The following is a 15,876-nucleotide window of genomic DNA, read 5'->3' as shown; positions in this document are numbered from 1 at the left end:
TTACATAATAATTAAATATTAAAAGCTAAAGCATTATAGCGTGAATTCTTAGAAGTAAATTGATTTTGAAAAAGTTTCAAATTAAAATCTCTGAAAATCCGAATTTTTGTTCAAAATTTTTTAAAAATTCTCGTCAAAATTCCAATTATCTTTAAAAATAATAAAATTATTCTCCAAAATTCAATTATTTTCAAAAATTTTAATAAAATTTTTCAAAAAAATTCAATTATTAAAAAATATTTAAGTTCATTTATATTTTTATTTTATATTTTTCAAAAGAATTCAATTATTAAAAAATGTGTTGATAAAATTCTATATGAGAATTCAATTATTCAATAAATTATTTATTTTTGTATTAAAATAATTGAATTCTAGTAGAATTTTCTGATGAAAATTGATTTGAAAATGAATTTCAGTTACAATTTTAGATATTAATTGAATATTAAAAGCACAATAGCGTGAATTTTTAGAAATAATTGAATTTTGAAAAGATTTCAATTAAAAATCTTTGAAAATCTGAATTTTTTCATATTTTTAACTATAATAATTCTGAAAAATTAATTTTTTTGAAAAAGTTTAATTGAATACTTTGAAAAATTATTTCCAGTTTTTATTTTCAATTACATTTTTAATTGAAGAATTTCAGATTAATCTATGAAATTTTGTAAAATTGAATTATAAACAAATACATTTGAAAATTAGCAGAATTTTTTTTAAAATTATTGTAAATAATTGATTTAAAGAAGAATTTTAGTTAAAAATTCTAGAAAATAATAATTGAATTCAAATAATGTAAATAATTTTGAAGAAATTTCAGTAAAAATATTTCCTATATATATAGTAGAAAATAGTGATCTTATCACTGGGTCGTCTTTAATTATTATAAATTGTTGAATTTTAAAAAGATTTGAATTTGAATGTTTTACAAATGACATTTAAAATATTTATTTTTATACCAGATAGTTCAAAATATATTTTAATTTTAAGATGTTCATTTTAAAATATGTTTTCTACTGTGTGACAAAAAACTATTTTTTAGAGTAGGTTTCAATTTTTTTACACTTACCTCTAAAATATCACCGATAAATGACTTTTATCGAACAAAACAAACTATTTAAACTGATAATTTGAATTCGTTAACAGGTACATATATTTTGAATGAATGCAGTGATAAATATTTTTGAGGGAATTATTTACATAGAAAAACAATGTTTAGAGACAAGTTGAGAATTTTTATTTTTTCTCCATAAACCTACTTCTCTCAATATATTTAAATAGGTACAAAAAAAGTCAGATTATTCTCGAGTTCGCGCCAACTTTATCGCTTGTATTTTTAATTACAATTAACAATCGTAAAGTAAATCTGTACAGCTAAAATCAACAAAAAATATCATATTTATTTATTTATATATTTATATATTTAACACATAGATGTCTAATAACCAAATTCGTCATTCAGTTTTCCGTTTCATTCTTCAGCGCACATTTTTTTTTCTTTATTATTATTCGTTATACATTTTACGATATCACACTTTTCGTGCCTTTTTTTCTTGCACGTATGTTGAATAATTTGTATTTTTTTTTTTCGAAGGACGCAAATCAGAATTTTATCGGTTTTACCAACGCGAAGCTGTTAATTGCACGACCCCAAAAAAATGAAGAGATCTTTATTGCTATTTTTGATTTTGATTAATTGAAAACAAAATCATTTTTTTCTTTAAAGTGTAACAAAAGAAAATTTACCTAAAAATGACATTCCGTATTGATTTTCAATTTTTATATCAAGTCTTTTTGTACAAGCTTACATAGCACGAAATGCCTTTTTTCAATTTAGTAATTATCGATTTTACAATAACATTGCTTTTTTTATTGCATTATTTATACATATATATTTATATTTCTGTTTATTTGTATGTATTTTGCCGCATAGCTACACAAATATGTACATCATTTCACATTATATGTATATATACCCGAGTACAGATCTATGAATTGTATCTACGTCCTCTAGTTTTTTTTCTTTCTTCTCTTTTTTTTAAGTGATACGACAATTATTCGGGCATATAATTTGGTTCCACATTTATTTTATAATTAATAATACCTTCAGTGATATAACATTCGGAGAGAAAACTTAAAAAATTTTAATCCCCTAGACAACAAGTAATACTAATAAGGAATAAATACTTTTTAAAGAAATATGTACTAATAAAATGAATTATAAAATTAAATTTTTATTGTAGCAAAAACAATTTTAATCAATTTTTATTTTTCATCGAATTCAAAATGTATTTTGAAAATTATTTTAAAACTTTTGCTTTTCAACGACAAAAGCTTTAAGAATAATTTTCTAAAATTGTTTTTGCATTTACTGATTTAAAAAAATTATGCTTTGGAAAAAGTTTAATCTCGTAAATTAGAAAATTAAAAATAGATTTTGTCACAACTGACACTTAAAATTAATATTTTGTTTTGCTTGAAATTAAAATCGTTATAGAGAGCTTGTTTAGTTTGAACGAGGCGTATATTATAAGTACAATCGTTTTTTTTTCTAATAAAAAAAAAAAAAATTCAACCTAAGGGATCTTTGAAAATTTGGTGTTTGTTTTTTCTTCTTGTTCATTTATGCAGGTGAAATGATAATAAAGCAGTCTTTTGGATTCATATTCATTATTGCGACTGAAAAAAGTTATTAATTTTCGTGATTAAAATTTTGCGGATTATATTTTATGAAATTCATATAGTTTAAAACTATGGCGCACTTGTAATTATTTTCTAACGTTTCTACTAGAGCGCCTTTTCTTTTTTTATCGACAGAATCTAGATTCTATATCGAATTGCGATTTTTACCTAGCTAAAGTTCTGTAAATTTGGCACTTTGTCTCTTTATCGTCCGTTTGCATTGCTCAATTGTTTATTAAATATAATTTAATTGTACAATTTCATTAGAGAAAAATCAAATTTTTTTGTCTTGTGGAATTTTGTAAAGAAAATTTTGTTGAAATACTTATATTGTAAATTGAATCAATAAAAATTTCACAGGAATTCAATTATTTACAAATTATTTTCATATATTATTCAATTATTTTCATAAATAATAATATTTTTTATAGGGATTAAATTATTTTTTATAAATAATAAAACTCAAAGCTGAATTTCAATTATTTTCAATGTAATTTTAATGGAATTCCTCGTAAAGTTATTATTCTTAAAAATTTTATTAAAATTTATCAAAGAAATTTAATTATTTTAACAACCTTTGCTACAATTTATTTATTAAAATTAAAGTATTATTTTTAATAAATTTTTAATTAAATTTCTTTAAAGAATAAAATTATTTTTAAAAATTTTAATGCAATTCTTTGCGTAACAATTCAATTTTATTCAAAATAATTTTAATAAAATTCTTCGCAGAAATCCAATTATGTTTAAAAATTTACAAAAAATCTTGTCAAAATTTCAATTATCTTTATAAATAATAAAATCTTTCTCCGAAATTCAATTATTTTCAAAACTTTTAATAAAATTCTTGGCAGAATTTTAATTATTTTTAATACAATTTTCATCAAATTTCTTGAAAAATGCAATTATTCTTAAAAATTTTATTAAAATTTGTCAAGAGAATTTAATTATTTAAAAATTTGATGATAAAATTCTTTATGAAAATTAAATTTAAAAAAAATTCAATTGTTTAATAAAAATATTATTTTTATACCTAGTTAAATAATTTAATTCTCGTGTAATTTTCTAATAAATATTGATTTCAAAATGAATTTCAAATTAAAATCTTTGAAAATTTGAACTTTTCATACTTTTAATTAAGAGTTTTATAGAATTAATTGAATTCGTGACAAGAATTTTATCAAAATTATTATTTATGAAAATAATAGAATTTCTGCAAAAGAATTTTTGTAATTTTTTCAGAATAATTTAATTCTTCCGAGGAATTTAATTTAAATTGAAAATAAATAAATTGTTTTAAAGAATTTTATTATTTATAAAAATAATTGACAATTATTGAGAAGAATTGTATTATTTACGAAAGTAATTAAATTTTAGTGCAGAATTTTATAATTTATGAAAATAACTGAATTTCAGCGAATAAATTTTATTATTTTATTTATAAAAATAATTAAATTTTGGCGAAGAATTTAATTATTTAAAAAAATAATTGAATTCCTGCGAAGAATTTTATAAAAATTTTTTTTAAATAATTGAAATATTATGCGATGAGTTTTATTATTTATGAAAATAATTGAATTTTAGAGAAGAATTTTTGTAAATTTTTCAAAGTAATTCAATTCTTCAATTATCTTTATAAATAATAAAATTTTTCTCCAAAATTCAATTATTTTCAAAAATATTAATAAAATTCTTGGCAGAATTTCAATTATTTTTAATACAATTTTCATCAAATTTCTCAACAAATAAAATTATTCTTAAAAATTTTATTAGAATTTGTCAAAAGAATTCAATTATTTAAAAGTTTGTTAATAAAATTCTTTATAAAAAATCAATTTTAAGAGACATTCAATTGTTTAATAAAACATTTATTTTTATAGTTAAATAATTGAATTCTCGTAGAATTTTCTTAACAATATTGATTTATAAATGAATTTCAGATTAAAATCTTTGAAAATTTGAACTTGTCATACTTTTAATTAAGAATTCTATAAAATTAATTTTTCTGAATAAGTTTAATGGAATTTTTTTTAATTATTTGAAGTTTTTAAATTCTAATATATTTAATTAAAGAATGTTAGAATAATCGAAATTTCGTAAAATTAAATTGTAGACAAAAGAATTTGAAAATTCGCAAAGAACTTGTTCAAAAATTATTAGAAAAAAATTGAAGAATTTTAGCTGAAAATTCTAGAAATAAATAATCGTAATGATGAAAATAATTTTTGAAGAAGTTACAGTAACAAAGTAGCAAGTTTTAATTATTATAAAACTTGAAGAAAGCGATCACTTGAAGAAAGTGATTGATATCTTCATGTTTTACAATAATATTCTTATATGTTATATTGAATTTCAAATTTTTGAATATCTTAAATTCCTATAAAAATATGATTAAATATTTATTTAAAAATGAAGTTATTGATGTTTTCGAATAATTTTCGTTTTAAAAACCTGGAAAAATTCCGTTTTTTAACCTGGAAAACCTGGAGAAGTCAGGGAATTTGAAAAGAGCAAAAGCGTGGCAACCCTGATAATTTTAAGAGGGAACAATGCAAGCGGTCGATTGTGAGTTGTACGCACACCACTTTAGAATCGCGAATCATTGTTTTCTAAACTGACTCATCGGATTCCTTCGCACATCTAATTAATAACTTAGTTATTATTATAATACAACGAATGTCTACTTGATATCGGCATTAATGGGACATTGAATGCCCCTCTTATTTTGCCACAATGATTCCATCTCTCTCTCTCTCTCTCTCTCGTGTTGATTTAAAAATGATATGCTCAAAAAGGACTTTGGATTCAATAGAATTAGTTATAATTAAAATTATTAAGTACGAGCCGTTCTTGTGGACGAAACTACTAAGAGGCTGAGCTGTACCAGCTATTCGATGCAGTCTTATTTGTCGGATGATACAAATGAAAGCCGGGACCAGCTGCCGGATGATGATAGAATTGTGGTTGTTCGCCGAGACTCGCTGAAGCGTAGGCCGCCGCTGCGTCCAATGCTGTTGGATGAACAGCGGCGGAATAGACCTGTGGTTTTAGAGGTAGTGGTTGTGCAGGTTCATATTGATGCCTTAATACCGGATCACCGTAAATTGTCGATTCATAACTACTGACAACACTTGCCGAGTGCAATTGTTGTTGTTGTTGCTGTTGTTTGTCGCGTGGCGATACCGATGACGGTGGTGTCATTGCGGAATGATAGTCAACCGCATAACCACTCGCTGACGAGTAGGAAGAGACGAGACTTGTGAATGCATCGGAGTTGCTTGTTGAGCCCTTTTGGTTGTGAGCTGCCAAGACGAATTGGTGCTCGCCATAGGTTGAGGAACCCTCAGAGCCTGGTGGGGTTGGTAGAGGTCCTGTTTGGGCCGTTTCCGTGTAATATCCACCGCCTGATGATGGTGTTCGCGTTCCGCTCGACGTTATGCCCTGTGGAAATTTTGTTTCAATAATTAAATATTAAATTTTCAAACACAGATAGTGCGTAATTTGCAGTGCTCGAACTGGGTCCCCGTAAATCCCGTAAAGGTCCGTAAAAGTCATTTTTTTTAAAGTGGTCCGTAAAGTCCGTAATTTGATTAAGAAAGGTTCGAGCCCTGAATTTGAGGATTGATCTATACACTGGAGCTTCACTTATTTAAAGTCTCAGTTATTTTAATAATTTCCAGTTTCACTTATTTTAACTTAAAAGGTTCTCCGTTGAAGTTAAAGGATCCACCAATAAAATCAACTCGAATATTACGTCTCAGAGAGTCAAATAATAAGTGCGACTCTGCCTGTCGATTTATGAGGACCTCTGGTTAAAATAAGTAAAGCTTCAGTGTATTTTTATGAAAAGTAAGGAAAGAATCAATTACCTGTACATTGGCACGTATCACGCTCTCCCTGTTCGTTGCATAAAGATGCCTCAAAAGTGCCGAAGCGGGAAGAGAAGGGGCACTCGATTGTTGAGAACTCGGATGTCCCAGATGGTGGTGCGCACCAATCCACTGTATTGTACTCCTCTGCTGTTGTTGCTTCAATAACGCGTCCGTACTAAAATCTGTGGGTTGATGCATAGCTGGTGAATCTGGTTTAGTGAGAGATGCTCCGGGCAGGTGTTTCGACATTGCCTGCTCAATGTCCTTAACCGATGCACTCACACCCGATGCATTCTCTGATGATTCCGGTCGTATTTCGGTGCGACGAGTTTTTGGACTCGTTGCCCGAAGAACTTGCTCCGATGTCGAGAGTGAATGATTCGATGATGCTGGACTAAGTGCATGATTTCTTCCATTTGGAGTCTTTGATATTGATTCCTCATCTTCCTCTTCGTCCTCACCCGAACTCGTCTCTTCTTCCTGAGGAACCAATTTTCGTTTACTGGCCCTCATTTTCCCTCCAAGAGAATTGACCGTCTGGCTCTCTTGCTGAAGTTGGGTTACATTGTCATGATGTCGTCCACCTCGGGTCTCACCCTCTGAACCACGAGTGTCCTCCTTGTCATCAGTGGGCGAATGATGTGAATGCTCGGAATGTTGATTAGTCGCTGGACCACCGCTACTTCGACCTTCTGTAAAGAAAAGTCAATGTAAAAATAAGTCTTTTTGTTCTGTATGTAGAAATTGTTAGTATCAGGCATCACAGTTGGTCCGCTTTTCCCTTTTTGTCCCCTTATTTCAATTTTATCACCTTTTTTGACGATTTGTCACCTTTTCCCCCCTTTTGATGATTTGTTCTCTTTTTCACCTTTTTCTAATCAAAGATAAACAAGTTTTTCTTTTTTTGAAATCTTTTTCAAAGTGTAATGATAAAATTTAGACTCAATGTTATAGAATTCAGTGAGTTTTATTTTTGATTTAGATTATTAACACCACAATATAATATAAATATGTTTTTTTATGTTAATTATTTAAATAATATAGATATCGTAAAGAATTTTATAAATTATAAGGTATAGTTCATTCAACAGAATGCAGACCTTTAGAAAAATAATTAATTAACATTTAAATAATTCAAATATTATTATTAATAGTTTTTTCTAGAAAAACAAAAATTCTTATACAAAACCTTCAATTTTTTCCATTTCTGACAATAATTTCTTTTTAAATAACTTATTGTTAGTTCTTGAAGAACTATCATAAAATTATAAAATACATGAACTTCAAAACATTTTAATTACAAATTTTATAAAATTTCAATTTTGAATGAATTTCATTAAAAATTCTAAAGAACTTAAATTTTTGCAAACATTTTCAAAATTTGAATTATTCTGAAATCAGTTAAATTTTATAATTATATTATATATTTAATTAATTATTAAAAATAAAGAAATTAACCAGAAATTTTAGTTAGAAACACTAAAAAAAATTTGAATTTTGGAGAAGTTTCAAATGAATGCCAAAGTTCAATTATTTTGAAAAGTAATAAAATAATTCTTCTGAGAAATTCAATTATATTCGAAAATTTAAAGAAATTCTCGTCAAAATTTCAATTCTCTTTATAAATTATAAAATTCTTCTTCAAAATTCAAATATTTTCAAAAATTTGAATAAAATTCTTGGCAAAATTTCAATTATTTTTAAAAATAATAAAATTCTTCTTCAAAATTCAATTATTTTCAAAAATTTCAATAAAATGCTTGTCAAAATTTCAATTATTTAAAAAAATTTCTCTCAATTAAATGATTTTCAACATTTACTATTTTATTAAAATTTGTCAAAAGAATTGAATTATTAAAAAAAATTTTATTAAAATTCTTCAAAAGAATTGAATTATTAAAAAATTTGTTGATAAAATTTTTTATGAGAATTCAATTATTCAATAAATTATTTATTTTTGTATTTAAATAATTAAATTTTCGTATAATTTTCTGATGAAAATTTGTGACGCGACCCGAAGAAAGGTACCTAAGAAGGAAAAAATTTGAGGTTATGTTTTAAATCTTTTGAGTAAAAATACAGAAAGAGAATCAATTAATAATTAAAAATTGTTGGTCTTCAAGTCTTTATTATATTCAAAATATTTAATGAATATTGGTTTCAAATTCAAATAATTAAAAATGAACTTTTAATCAAGATAAATCTAACTCGAACCCAACCTATAATTCGTTTGCTTCTTAGGTACCTTTCTTGGGGTCGCGTCACATTTATTTAAAAATGAATTTCAGTTACAATAAATAATAATAATAATTGAATATTAAAAGCGTTATATCGTGAATTTTTAGAAATAATTGTATTTTGAAAAGGTTTCAATTTAAAATCTTTGATAATTTGAATTCTTCATATTTTTAACTATAATAATTCTGTAAAATTAATTTTTTTGAAAAAGTTTAATTGAATTTTTAAAAAAATTATTTCCAGTTTTTATTTTCAATTACGTGTTTAATTAAAGAATTTCCTAATAATCGATGAAATTTCATAACATTGAATTGTAAACAAATACATTTGAAAATTCTCAGAACTTATTAAAAAGTTATTGTAAATAATTGATTTAAAGAAGAATTTTAGTTAAAAATTCTAGAAAATAATAATTGAATTGAAATGATGTAAATAATTTTGAAGAAATTGCAGTAAAAATATTTCTTATAGTAGAAAATAATGATCTTATCACTGGGTCGTCTTTAATTATTATAAAACATGAAGAAAGTGATGACTTCGAGTCGAAGACTCGGAGTGATGACTTTCTTCATGTTTTGTAATAATATTCTCATAAATTGTTGAATTTTAAAAAGATTTGAATTTGAATGTTTTGAAAATCTTAATTCCTATGGAAAAATAATGATTAAATAGTTTTTTAAAATAGAAGTTATTGCTGTTTTCGAATAGTTTTACAGTTAAAGAAATTCGTAAATAAATGTAATAGAACATTTTTTTGAGTATTCAATTATTTTTAGAGTGAATCGCAGAATATTCTTTAGGAAAAAAGTCAAAATTTTGTCTTGAAATCAGGGAAAAGTCAGGGAACAACAAAATTAAATTTTTGTGGCAACTCTGATTAAAATCGAATCATTTTTAAAAAAATGTATAAAAGCTATATGATAAAAAACTTGAATTTTATATGCAAGTTGTATAAACAAATAAATTTTTGTCCCCTGATGAAAAAAATTCCCCGTTTCATCTTTTTTGAGGGAAAAAGGTTCTGTGATGCATGTATTATTAAAAAAAGAAATTCGAAAGAAATTCAAAAGAACTTGAAAAGAAATTTAAAAAATAATTCCAAAAAGAAGTCTTTTTAAAAAGGGGAATTTTTCAAATTAGGATAATTTTATCATTTGCTAGAAATTTTCATGAAGAAAAAGAGGAATGATGATAGTATTATTTTCCGTTACGAATTTTCTTTATTATGGAAATAATGCAATTGATCTAGAGGACAAGTGCATTGTCGATATGAACGGAAAGGTGAGAATGAGAAGATGTTGGAGGTACTCGATTTAACGCGTTTACACTGTATATCTATATGGCGACTTCTTGTGACTCTTTTTCTCCTCTTTATTGTATATTATGTTAAAATTGACGCCTTGAATGCGTTCCGTTCCATTCTGTCTCGCTCAATTCCGTTTAACGTTTTCGAGAGCGTGACAAAATAGGAATGTTGCCGCCTCAACGAACTACCAGCAGCGTTTCTTGCGTCAATGTATTTTACCACGGGGATCAATATGTTCTATAGAGGTCTCAAAAGGACGATTTAGTTATGTCGGATATACTGTTTACCGGACAATTTGTCTATTTGAAAAGTTTTGTTGCTTTTGTAGATATTTTTTTCTAAATCAATCCTTGTCAACACTCGGTAATGATGGGTGTATTTATGTGACAAACTCTTCTAAATTAGTTGAAATATTTCACGTGTCAAGTGTAATATGTATATACAATTTTTTTTTTCTCTCTTTCTGAAAAGGGATTATTTGAAGAATATTTAGAGAATTAGAGATTTGTTATAGAATTTAAAAGAAGATATAGAAAAACTTGTTCTCTAAATTTTCTCTAAATCTAAATTTGACTTTTAAAGAAAAGTTGTTCCTCTGCTTTAAATAATATATTAAAGATAAATAATCGCACCTCCTCGATCAGCATCTGGTGAACCATTCTCAGGGTCATTACCGGCAGCGTCCTCCCTTTTAACACCCGTAACACCGCTCTCGAGTTGACAACAGTCCATAATTAGGTTCTCATATTCACGGCCACTGTAAGGCAGAAATAAAAAAAAGATCTTTCAGCATAAAATATTGTCGTATTCTCTTTTTTATCGCTTTGTAGAATGACGAGTTAAAATCTAAATTATGTTGTATTATAGTGGTTTTTAGTATATGTCGAGTTTTATGGAAAAGGAGAAAGGGATTCAAAGGAGGTCGAGGATCATGATCGGACTGGAAAAATTTGCATAAATCTATTTCAAAACATATGTATCAAAAGTTGTAATCTTGACATTTTGTATATTATATACACACACCTGATGACATAGTTGACGCAAATGATATTCTGCTCCTCTGCATTTTTTGAATTGCAAACCACTGTTGCACACGTTTGTAACCAGGTGTAACCACCGCTCTTGTTCATTAGTCGATAATAGTGAGTTAGGACTTGACCTTTCTTGATTACTGAAATCAGAAAAAAATTAATTTAATAATTCAAATTTAATTTAATTAATGATTTAAATTTTTTTCTCGTGTTTTTAACTAAAATTCTTCTATAAATGCGCGACACATTTGAAGAATTTAATTATGTTAAATTTGTAAATATTTTTAAAATTTTTCCCTTATTATTAATTTAATTTATTAATAATAATTAACATGTCAGTAAAGTCAGTAAACTCTGGGAAATAGCAGAAAAAAATTTTTTTTTCAGTAAATTTTTGTCAGGGAAATTAAGAAAATTGAGACTTTTTTTTGACTTATTTTAAAAAACTTTGACTTTTTCGACTTTTCTTCCAAATATTGCAACAAAATACAACAATTTTTAGTAAAAAGGTGCAACTTATTTTGATTTTTATAATGCGAAAAATTACTGTAAACAAATCTTTCAGAAATTGTTTTTGAATCATTTTTTAACATAATTAAATTTTTTATTTTCACTCATCGCAGGATTTCAATAATTTTTAATACAATTTTTATCGAATTTCTCGAAAAATGTAATTATTCTTAAAGATTTTATTAAAATTCGTCAAAAGAATTCAATTATTTAAAATTTTGTTGATAAAATTCTTTATGAGAATTCAATTTTAAGAAACATTCAATTATTCAATAAATTAATTATTTTTGTATTCAAATAATTGAATTCTAGTAAGTAGAATTTTCTAATAAAAATTGATTTAAAAATTAATTTCAGTAGAAATTTTATTAGATAATAATTGAATATTAATTTAATTAATATTTAATATTAATTTAATATTAATATTTAATTGTTTGGAAATTTTTCAAAATTGAAAAACTTTTATCTTTCAAAAATTAATTTAAAATATAATTGAATTCTGGAAGAAGTTTTGCAAAATTATTTAAATTAATTTATTTAGAGATGAAGCTTAGTTGAAAATTGTAGAAAATAATTGAATTTAGGAAGGGTTATAATTGTAATTTTTAGAAATTATTAAAATTCATAAATTCAACTCATTTCCCGTAAACATTCATATTTTCCTGTAAAAAAGAATTTTGTCAGGGAAAGTAATTTTAATGTCAGTAAATTGTCAGGAAAATTACAGGGAAGTTGATAAACTGAAATTTTTGACCACCCTGAATTTTTATTAGAAAATTCTACTAGAATTCAATTATTTAAATACAAAAAAAACAATGTACTGAATAATTGCATGTTTCTTAAAATTGAATTTTCATAAAGAATTTTCTCAATAAATTTTTAAATAATTGAATTCTTTTGACAAATTTTAATAAAATTTTTAAGAATAATTACATTTTTCGAGGAATTTGATTAAAGTTGTATTAAAAATAATTAAAATAGCGTAATGAGTTTTATTATTTATAAAAATAATTGAATTCCAGAAAAGAATTTTATTATTTACGAAAATAATTGAATCCTTGTAAAAATTTTATTATTTAGATAATAATTGAATGATTGGGAAGAAATTTATAAAAAATTTGTAAATAATTGAATTCTTTTAGAAAATTTTATTAAAACTGAGTAGATACTAAAAATCATTGAATTGAGGAAATTTTTTGAAAATAATTGAAATTTTGCCAAAAATTTTATTAAAATTTTTGAAAATAATTGAATTTCGGAGAAGAATTTAATTATTTCAAAAGATAATTGAAATTTTGACGAGAATTTTATAAAATTGTTTAGGTACCATTTAAATTAATTGATTTAGAGATGAAGTTTTGTTGAAGATTGTAGAAAATAATTGAATTTAGGAAGGGTTAAAATTGTAATTTTTACACGGAGAATAATATAAAGTAACTTTTACTATACTTTTATAGTAAAACATTTCTTGTAACTTTTACTAATACTTTCGGAGTAAATTTTCCTATGTTCAAAGTAAATGTTACTATTTTACAAATATGTTCTTTGAACGTTGTAAAATTTACTTCGAACGTAGCAAAAATTTACTCCAAAAGTAGTAAATGTTACCGGAAATATTTTACTATAAAAGTAGTAAAAGTTACTTTATATTTTTCTCCGCGTAGAAAATTAGAAATTATTCAAATTCGTAAATTTTACTCATTTTCCGTAAACATTCATATTTTCCTGTAAAAAGAATTTTGTCAGGCAAAATAATTTTAATGTCAGTAAATTGTCAGGGAAATTGATAAACTGAAATTTGTGACCACCCTGATTTTGGTATTAAAAAAGGTATTCGAATACTTTTCAAGAGTTTATATTTATGCCCCTTTATCAAGAAAAAAACTACTTTCATATCTGGTACATATATTCCTGAAGTTTACATATATTCCTCCATTTATGTATACCAGGGATTATAGTATCAGCTTCAAGAAGTTAATAAACTTTTGGGAAAAGTTCCTGGGATACTTTAACGGCGTGACTCGGTTCCATAGGAATAAGGTGAGGTAGGAGGAGGGGGGTGGGTGGCATTTGACAAAGTGAGGGTTTGGAATACGGAGAGTATAAGTTGTGGATGAGAGGATTGAAGGGAATGGAAAAGGGGTGCGCTGGCGTGGGTACAAGAGAGCCCACCTTTCTTATTCCCCTCCACCTGTCACCACTGAAGCTACTACTGGGAGCTGCCTCCCAGTGCGGGTAGAATGGGAACTTAAACGGAGGCAGGGAAGAGGGAAACAAAGTTGAGGGAGAAGGTAACAACTCGCTGGAGATGCCGCATCCGGCGTAGCTTGACGCTTTCTGCATACCAACTACCTAATCCCGGCTGTATCCGTGCCGGAACACAGGCGTAAAGGCAAGGCACGTGACTCCTATACTTGTATGCGGGAAACGACGATATCCAACGAGAACGGTAGCTTTACGACAAAAACGTTTACAATATCGAGAATTTTTGAATTTACGACTCCCTTTTCCTTCATATATTGTATATCCTTATGGATCATGCGGTGTGTTCTGTGTTGGATTCGAGTCGGATTGATTAAGACTCTCTAGTTTTTAAATACCCAAAAGCTTTGATGCAATAAGGTCAAAGTAAAAAGTACAATATAAGGTAAAAGTTCGCTTACGGTCACTGTGGGAATTCCTCAGTCGATTTGCATCTTCTCCATGACAGAGTTTGTAGAGGTTCATTCCCGTCAGTTCATCAGCAGTGTAGTCCAGTAGTTCTGATACCCTGGAGGAAATTTTTATTTATAGCCCAGTTTTTGAATTGTTTTTTTTTATTTTTTGGTGAAATTTTAAAGAATTAGGAATCTTACTTTGGTTCACAATGTGCTATCCTGAAGTCGAAATTAATTCGCGTGACGAACATGTCGGTTTCTAGTCTGATTTCATGTACACTGGGCGGTGGCAGGGCAATCGCCAGGCCAACCATTCCCATTAATGGCGGAGTAGATTTTCTCGAATGACTGAATGTGAATTGTGGCCTCAAACGGCAGAGTAATAAAACCACCTGGATTTAGAGAAAACCAGAGTAGATTTATAATAATGTCTTTCTATAAATTTATATGTTTCGTTTCGAACATTAAACCCAAAACTTGACTATAGAAGTTGTTTATTAAAAGTTTAGCAATGCTTTATACTCAAAACTTAAAAGTATATCAAATTGCAACGAATTGATACCAAAAATGTGCATCAAATAAAAAATTGATTCAAATTTTTGGCTTCAATATGATCCACTTTAGGGGTCATCCACATATTACGTCACACTCTAAGGGGAAGGGTGGGGGGTCAAACAATTTGTGACACCCTGCAGAGAAAATGGCGCTAATGTATGTAATAGAGTGTGACATGGGGGAGGACCAAAAATAGTGTGACGTAATATGTGAATGGCCCCATTAGTATTAATTTGATATACTTTCAAGAAAACTGTGCTTTCATTTATTGCAACCGTGAATTTGTTTTTGAATAATATTTGCATTATTTCAATATAGTATTTTGAAAGTTAATAATATTTAAAATTATTCAATATTTTATTCACTAATATTTCGAATGTTATACATTAATATTTTGAATGACATTCAATAATATTTTTATTATGATTGAACAGAATTTTGAATATTCTAGTAAATAATAAAATATATTGATGGTATATGAATATATTTGAATATTATTAAATGTTTGAAATGTTGAATATGTGTTTTGAATATCGTATATTAAATTTTGCATTGAAAATTTTAATCAAAGAATATTTACATGGATATTGTACTTTAATATCAAAATAGGTTTATTGGGTCGCAGTCTCTTTACAGTATATTCATAAAACTTACTCTGTAGCCGGAAGACTTAAAATGACATCCTCTCTTCGTAAGTGTCGATTTCATCCTGACACAAAATGCTCTATCGTAACCTTTGTAAAGACCACTAGAAGATAACGCCATTATTGATGAAACTGAAAGAAAGAAATATTTCTATTATAATTCACTTTTGAATTAAATCGTTCAATCATTTTTATCACTGCAAAAATTAAGTCTTGAGTCACTTGTTGTAAAAATAGTTTAATTTGAAATTAGAATATATTCCTGAGCACGGTTATGATTTATATAATCACATAGTTTTTCTAAGGATATCAAATTGAGACAAAAAAAAGTATCAAAATCATGAAATTTTAAAAGGAAAAATTTGTAGAAACCCTGTAGTAACA

General features: G+C 26.4%; 2 protein-coding genes across 8 annotated transcripts in view; one reads left to right on the top strand and one right to left on the bottom strand.

Moving 5' to 3' along the window:
* LOC122510288 overlaps window positions 1-15,876 on the top strand; it is a 45,461-nt gene that overhangs the window by 17,427 nt on the left and 12,158 nt on the right. The window lies entirely within an intron of this gene.
* The window catches only part of LOC122510282 (protein trachealess), a 267,778-nt gene continuing 257,010 nt past the window's right edge, over window positions 5,109-15,876 (bottom strand). For all 7 annotated transcript variants that reach the window (XM_043624802.1, XM_043624801.1, XM_043624803.1 and 4 more), the window contains 7 exons: window positions 15,503-15,624; window positions 14,492-14,685; window positions 14,300-14,406; window positions 11,119-11,266; window positions 10,728-10,852; window positions 6,549-7,243; window positions 5,109-6,120 (listed from right to left, as the gene is read on the bottom strand). In XM_043624802.1, coding sequence (XP_043480737.1) covers window positions 5,545-6,120; window positions 6,549-7,243; window positions 10,728-10,852; window positions 11,119-11,266; window positions 14,300-14,406; window positions 14,492-14,685; window positions 15,503-15,624 — 1,967 coding nt within the window. In that variant the 3' untranslated portion in view covers window positions 5,109-5,544. The remainder of the gene's footprint in view (window positions 6,121-6,548; window positions 7,244-10,727; window positions 10,853-11,118; window positions 11,267-14,299; window positions 14,407-14,491; window positions 14,686-15,502; window positions 15,625-15,876) is intronic.

This window comes from Leptopilina heterotoma, unplaced genomic scaffold (assembly GCF_015476425.1).
Source record: "Leptopilina heterotoma isolate Lh14 unplaced genomic scaffold, ASM1547642v1 Lhet_68, whole genome shotgun sequence".
Classification (NCBI taxonomy): domain Eukaryota; kingdom Metazoa; phylum Arthropoda; class Insecta; order Hymenoptera; family Figitidae; genus Leptopilina; species Leptopilina heterotoma.
This window is presented reverse-complemented; position numbering and strand designations above follow the sequence as displayed.